Source organism: Eublepharis macularius, chromosome 14 (genome assembly GCF_028583425.1).
Source record: "Eublepharis macularius isolate TG4126 chromosome 14, MPM_Emac_v1.0, whole genome shotgun sequence".
Taxonomy (NCBI): domain Eukaryota; kingdom Metazoa; phylum Chordata; class Lepidosauria; order Squamata; family Eublepharidae; genus Eublepharis; species Eublepharis macularius.
Genome location: NC_072803.1, coordinates 71,137,230 through 71,145,021, shown reverse-complemented (window position 1 = coordinate 71,145,021; position 7,792 = coordinate 71,137,230). Strand labels below are relative to the sequence as shown.

Genomic DNA, 7,792 nt, shown 5'->3' with positions numbered 1-7,792 from the left:
CCCGCCAGGCGCCGGCGCAGGGCAGGCGGGCAGCGGCCGCGGGCGAGCGCTGGGCAGGGCAGGGCGCCGTCCGGGGTCGCGGCGCCGCGCCTGAGGACTCCGCCTGTGGCTTCGCTCCGGAGGGCCCGGGGAGGCGGGCCGGCCTGGGCGCTCCAAGCGGCACCGCGCGCGCTCCGGCTTCAGGGGCCGGGCGGGGCGTCCTTCTGCTCGGGGGAGCGAGGCGGCCCTTTCGGGCGGAGGGGAGGCAGCCGCGGCCCTTTGAAGGACGCGGCGGGGGGCCTCGTAGAGCTCGGCAGGGGCGCAGATTCGTCCTCGTGTCAGGAAGGACGTTTCCCGCCCTTCGCCCCGGGGGCTTTTCGCTCTGTGTGGGCGCCGAGCTCAGGCGGGGGACGGTGCCTCGGGGGCGGCAGCGCCTCGTCCAGCAGCGCCCGACCACGTACGTGGGAACTCGAGGGAAGGAACTCCCGAGTCCGGCCAACCACCCGATCGCATTCACTGCTTTCCGTTGCCTCCAGTCCGCCTTCCGCAGCGAGGCTCAAGGCAGACTCCGTGGCGGGAGTCAATACGAACGACCGGCCGCGGGAGCGCCCATGAGCAGCGCCGGAGGCTGCGGCGACGGTCAGCCGCGCAACCTGCCCGGCCTCCCCCCTCTTTCCCGCAGCGCCTCTCTGGCCCCTCTTAATACAGCGCAGCCTCCCGGCCTGAAAGGCAACGTGTTTATTTCGGCCTGAGCTTTCCTGAGTCCCCGCTGCCTTTTTCAGAGACGCACAGAAGCTCATTCAAAAATAACTGTTTAATCTTTATGGTGCCTTTGGACTTTGGTTTTATTTTGCTGTGACAGGCCATTGTTTGCAATTATGAACTAATCTCTATGCAGAATTTGCACATGCTAATTTATAGATGCGAATCAACACAATTACAATCATTTGAATAAAAATACAGCTTCTCCTAGTGCCCTCTCTAGAGCAACACTGGGGCAGGAGGTGTCCCCATTTTGTGTTTGCCAGCTAACAATGTTCTTATCGTTGTGATTTGTAAAGTATAGGCAAGGGGGAAAGAGGAGAAAGAAGAAAGATTATTTGTGCTTTAAAACTAACATTGTTCTGAAATATTACGTGATTAAATTCTGTTTTGCCTCTGAGCAAATGGATGGATAATCTTAAATATACTTATATGTACCTAAATCCAACTGAAGCACTATGAATTATTCACATGCTAGGATGAATTTAACCTACCATTGTGATGGCAGATAATACGGTACATAAATCTGAAATAAATAGATTTAGTTTTGCTTATTCAGGTTGTATGTTGAGTAAACGTGACCAGCGTCATGCTTTGGAAAGAACTGCATTTGAACCTATAAGACCCATTTGGTCAGTTCCATTCAGCAACACTGAGAAACAGCATGGTATAGTGGTTAGAGTGGTTTAATCAGATTTTTCCTTTAGGGTTGTTGTGATACTAACGGCAATCCTAAGTATACTTTCCTAGGAGTAATTCCCATTGAATAAAATCAACTAAGAACTCCTTCCTAAATGCATCACTGGGTTGTACACTGAATAGAGTTAAAGAAATGATTCCTAGCCAACATCTAATCCTTAGAGAGGACAGAACTAGAATGGGGGTTCAGGCTTTCAGGCTACCTACCTGCTGTGTGGCCTGACCAGCTTGACCAATTAGCTTCTGCAGCTAGCACGTCCTCACAGGCAGGAGCAAATCACTCCCTGAGTGCTGAGCCTTAATGAGGTGGAATGCTGGTGCAAAAGCTCCCTGCAGCGTTCTGACCTTGAAACTCTCTGATCTTGCACCTGTGGCCGGTTCCATCTCGCTGCCTTACCTATCTGGGAACTTGCAGTGGCGTCTTGTCTGCACTTTCCCAGAGAAAACTTCGTTTACTTCTAATTACCATCCCTAACTAAACTAAAAAGCCTGAACCAAAGTGTGAACAGGCCAAGAAACAGGCTAGTCAGCTTCTTGACAGCTAGCTGTGTTGAGAGGAGAGGTAGGGCGTGTGCAACGTTTCAAGACTTTCTCCTTTCTTTGACAAGTGGGGAAGAAACAAAGACGGCTATTGACTTACTGAACAGGAAAATTCACGAGTATGTCTGACCGCTTCCTTATTGGTGAAGTCACCACCACCTGCTTCTCTAACTCATTCTGAAAGTATGAGGAAGGGCTCAGAGCAGGGTTGCCAATGTCCAGGTAGGACCTGGAGTTTCCCTGGGATTGTAGCTGATCTCCAGACTGCAGGCCTCAGTTCCCCAGAAGGAAAACAGCTGCATGTCCTTCCCCAAGCTATGCCCTCCCCAGGAACTACCCCCAAATTTCCAAGAATTTCCTAAAACAGTCAGCAGCCCCAGCTAAGGTCTACAGCTGTGGGCAAGGGAGCCCAGGTCTACGGCAGGCTTTTATTGGCACTTGCAGCAATAAATTAGTGGCGACAACTCGCTTTGCAATATTTAGCAGATTACTTAGTCAAAAACATTTTTGATTGAGTAAAAAAGGGTGCCTTTGATTAACAGGACAGCTGTTCTAAAAACTCAAGTTTAAGAAATATCAGCACTTCTAAAAACTGCAGACTATAGATGCCGCTTTTCAAAAGGCACTGCAAAAGCATTCCTCCTTTCACACAAATGGGAAAGCTTCTTCAAAGATGGGGATCTGTTTGCATCATCTAACAACCAATACCGTTTTCCCATCAGGAGTTTTGCTTTAGTACCCCCCCTTTTTTTCAGTTGCTCAATTAATCAAAACCAGTACAATTTCTTTAACTGAATGATATCTCTACTATTTTTCTGTGCAAAATATACAGTGCTTCCACTACTGAGGTATCAAGGACAGAGCTACATCTCCTTGCATCCATAGATGACCGTAGCCAGTGTCGATACTCGGTTTAACAGCAGAAGGTCAAGCTGTGTGTGGCTCTAGCGCCCCCCCCCTCCGCCCATCCCTTTGCCCCTGGGCTTATGCTGCTGAATTCCTGGTGGGAAACCATCCATTTCTCCCCGACTGGATATTTTGCAGGAAATTGTGTTTTACATTGAACAAGTGCATTTGTGTTTGCAACAGCATGCTTTAACCACAGTGTACTGTCAGCACTGAAGAGACAGCATGTGAAACATGCTTTGTTTTTTCAGATAACTTCAAATATTTTATTTATTTGCTAGCTTGGTGAATTAGATGTGAACTAAAGCTACAGGACACAAAGTATGAGCCAGAAGAAGTTTCTGTGAGAGATGTCAGAATCTTGCCCTAATATACCTGAGTGGATAGACAAGCTGTATGAATACGCATCGGAGGCTAAATGAACTTCCTATGTGCAAAATAGACCAATATTGGAATTCCAGAAAAAGTGGAAGGATTTCTTTGATTACCTAGCTCAAAACTAAGAAAAACTAAGAGTAGTTAATACGGAAATAAAGTAATTATAAAGACCTTTTAAAATGTTGAGTATAAATTATGGAAGAGATAACTGATTAAAACTATTGATATTAAAGTTTAGGTATAAGCAATCGAGAGGAAGAAGAGAACTTTTACATAAGCAAGTTGTGTTGTCACACATTTTGAATAATTTTTCTGTTGTGCGTAGCTCACGTAGTGCTTTGTATGCTGTATAAGTTTCTATGCAGTTTCTATTGGCATTTCTATTTCTTTTTTAAGTAAAACTTTATTATTATTATTTTTAAAAAAGAAATGAGCGATTGCTAAACGAGACAGGAACATTCCCTGGATCCCTCCAAGTTCTCTTTGTTCATTTTTTTGATTGCTATATGGAGCAGCACCCTTATATTTGCAATGCGCGTTGCAAGTTTGGGCAGCCCTTTCTAGGGTGTTGTTTTCAGGACCAAGTGAGCCCAGGCCCAGAGCAAATGAGCCCTGGTCAGACTTCCACCCACATCCACGCTGACCCGGCACGACTTTTCCTCAGAGGTGAGGGAAGGAGGCGGAGACAAAGCCAGGCAGTAAGTTTTTGAATACAGAAGTAACGTTTATTAAGTTCACACCAAAGAAACTCAGTTCCTCATTGGATTCCCCTCACCCACTAAACACAGATTGAGACTTGCCAACATAGGCCGATTCCACACCACCTTAGATCTCGCGTCATTTTTCCGCCTCTGCCGCGCCATTCCCTGCTCAGTTCACACGCGTAGTCTTTGAAGTCGCCATCAAATCGTCATAGCGTCGCCCCAGCCTATTGCGCTTTTGTTATGGTTTTTTTATTTAGAGTACCCACCTCCCCCACCCGTCGATTTCAAATCCTCTCCTTACCCGCCCCCAAATTCCAAGATCAACTTTCCGCCCCGTCCTTGTCCAACCCCTTTTTTTTAAAAAAAGGATTATGGTGACGATAGGGCGAAATCTCATTATATTGCTTTATGTGTCAGGTACTGTCTAGAACTGTGATAGCAAAGTAGTGACTTCGATCTTCAAACCATGAATATTAATCAGGTAACGGGTCAGCGAGATCAATTCTCTGGTGATGGACAGCACGGAATGTGCCGCCGATCTTTTAGCTGCTCCCAACTTAGCAAGGAAATGATGCAGCTCAGCTTTGGCATCCTGCAGCAGGGAATCGGTTCCGAACCCCCTGTCGCATGGATATTTGACGCTTAACCCTGGCCGTGGTTTATCCTGCGGTTATTGGGAAAATCTGCCTCTATAGCCTCGGCTCATACTTATAGTGTCGTTATAACATCAAAACACCAGGACAAAGCAACATGGATCCATTCCGCGCTGTCCATAAGCGCATGCGTCCAGACATTTTGGAACCGTTATTTCCCGCGGAAAGTAAGGCATCTTCTCCCATGATCCAACGCATGTGTGGCAAGTCCATTCAAAGGCATTCACCAGCAGAGCACGACTGCACACCTTTTCAGACAGTTCTATTCCACCAAGCCAGACCACCGGAGCTCCACACAGGTATTTATCGACAGAACAATATGTGCGAAAACAGACCTCCCCCTTCCCGTGGTGTTGCCTGGAGAGAAAGGGAAATATTGGATCTCCTCTCATTCTGGGGGGAGGAAAAAATTCAGGAGGCGCTGAAGAGTTCCTACCGGAATATAGATTACTTTGAGCGCATTGCATCCCAGATGGCCTCTCGGGGACATAAGCGATCAGCCATGGAGTGCAGGTCAAAGACTAAAACAATGAGACTTGACTACAAGAAAGTGGTGGCTCACAATTCAACTTCTGGAAATGCTCCCATCACCTGCCCGTTTTTCCGAGAGCTTGACAGCATTCTCTGGGGGGATGCAAGCGTGAAACCTAAAAGAGTGGCCAGAAGCCTTGACGTTGTGTCAGTGCGGCGGAACCCTGAAGAGCCATTACCAGTATCCTTTGGTTCGGAGGAACTATTTTCACATGACCTTCTCACCATTGACCACTGTCAACTTAGAAGCTCCTCTCCCTTTCCAGAAGGTAAGTGCCATCAGCTTTGAATGTAGAGGTTTACAATACAATGGAAAATAGCAATGTTCATTAACTTATTTCAAAATTTGACAATTGCCATAGGTGAGAGCACTGGTGTTCCTGTTGGCGAGCCGGAAAATGATATGGATGCCACTGTGGAGGGCCTCGGTGACAAGGGTGAGTTTGCTGTTCACAAAAGCAAAAAAAAAACTTTGCTGGCATTTATGCATGTAATTATGACAATGTCAAATGGGATGCTGGCATTCTTAATTTTCCACCATTGGTAAGACCACAATTGTCCAGATTGTGTGGGACACGGGAGACCCTCCTTATTCATTAATATGGGTTGCGCGACTGCATGCAAATAACTATATGTGTGTTTTATGACATCAGTCCATGTGCTTTCGATTTCCCCTTTTTTCTAAGAAAAAATTTCTAGATTGTTGATCTATGAATAGCTGTGAATTGGTGACGTCCATAAAACATCTTTGATCACCGCTTCCCACTTTACATACTGTCATCGCTGTTGAATTGTGAATGTTTCTGCATTATTATTCCCTGTCTCACCAGAGGATGATGAGCCATGTCCAGATGCTCAGGAGGAACCACTAGTCGAAAGTAGCTCAAGCACATCGGGACTTGGAAGTGGAAGAGGTATCCCTTCTCTTTTGTTTTTAACAAAAAAAGGGGTTTTTTTTAACCCTGACTACTTCATTCTCAAAGAGGATGGGTTTGTAAAGATGGACTTAAACATGTCCTTGTTTGACCTGACCTGTGGAATCATGGTTTCCTCATAGGACAAGATCAAGTATCATGCACCAGGGGTGGGAACCGCTTGTTCCCTTATTTTAAAAAAAAAATGATGTGTGTGCCATTGATTGTGCATCAAGGTGTGGGGTGGGGGTGACTGCAGTGATGATGGGCATCGTTCTCCAAATATGATTCATGTCATCTCCTTTACTGTGCCTTGGACATTAGATTTACAGACGGCATCCAAACTCACAACCATATTAGCTTAACTTTTCACAGTAAGGGAAAAGGATTAACAAAACAGTACAGCCTGACAATGCATGAGATTTCAAGTGTGATGTTGTTTCAGCCAGAGTATGTCTCCATTCTATTGTTGATTTTTTTAAAACAAATTACATTTTCATGTTTCTTTCACTTTGGAAAAAAATGGGGGTGGGGGGGCATAGTGGATCACTGAAAAATTGGCTGGCAACAGTGCTTCCTAACATGTTCAAAACATTGTCTGTTCCACTGGGATGACCATAAACCGACAATAATTTTGAATCTCTGATGTGGTAAATCTCTTGTGTGTTGACAGATTTGAACAATGATTCTGTGAACCCTGCCATTGTTTCTTATTTTTAATCCAAAATTTGATGCGGAACAGTAATCAAGATATGGTGTGTTGAGCCTCGCAGACATAGCTCTATAAACATGAAAAATGTTACATTTAATAATAGAGAAATGGTTTCTGAAAAAAAAAATTTCTTTGCCTTTTTTTTCTATCACAGAATCACCAGTGAGATCCGTGGCAGAGCTGTCGCCCGGCACACGCCTGTCGGCAATTAGAAGCAGGAAACGTAGAAATGCTGGTCTTTTTGCTGTGGCGGACAAGATGATGTTGCGGTCCGAGCAAGAGCACAAGGCACAGCTCAGAGAGTCGCGCATTGGACGTGAGGATAGCAATAAATGGCATGAGAGGGAAGCCAGGTTACAAACTGAGTTTCTGGAGGAGACTAGGAAGGAAAGAAATGAGTTTAGAGATGCTTGGATGCAGAATCTGCATGTGATGGAATCTGCAGTATCCACTCTGCAAACACTGGGTGAAATGTTGGTTAGTCAGCAACGTGGGCGGTTGACAAATGCTTGTGAGAATGATGTTAGCAACTCACAAAACGTTCCTCCAAGATCATCAACATCCAAACGTGCATGTGTGGGAAGGGTACGTGACAGACTAACCCTGTAGAGTTACTGTGCAATATTTGTTGAAATTCTGGTATTCTTGAACAATGATACAAACTGTTGCAGTGACACTGCTGTTTGTGTTTCGTATGGGAGAGTACCCCATCCTCGGTCATTGAGAGTAGGTGTGGTTGTTAAATCAGTAAAGAGATATGCTTAAGTTTTGATAAATAAAGAATTTTGTTTATTGAAAACAAACCTCTTCTGCGTGGTTGCATTAAAGGCATATATTTGAAATTAAAGAACTCATGGATTGGCTGGACCCTCGGCATGCCTTGCAGAAGACTGTGACTCTTCCATTTCTCTTTGCCTCCTCTCCATGCTGTCCATCCTACGACCAAACCGCATCATCCTTCCCTCGTAGGTGGACATCCGTCTTTGGATGCTGTTGACTACACAGAACACAAGT

General features: G+C 45.6%; 1 protein-coding gene across 1 annotated transcript; it reads left to right on the top strand.

Moving 5' to 3' along the window:
* Window positions 1-3,423: 3,423 nt before the first annotated feature.
* On the top strand, window positions 3,424-7,521 carry LOC129342410 (myb/SANT-like DNA-binding domain-containing protein 7). Its single transcript, XM_054998155.1, has 4 exons — window positions 3,424-5,421; window positions 5,515-5,589; window positions 5,983-6,066; window positions 6,933-7,521. Exons 1-4 carry the CDS (start codon window positions 4,719-4,721, stop codon window positions 7,385-7,387), a joined length of 1,317 nt encoding a protein of 438 aa, XP_054854130.1. The 5' UTR covers window positions 3,424-4,718; the 3' UTR covers window positions 7,388-7,521.
* Window positions 7,522-7,792: the final 271 nt, after the last annotated feature.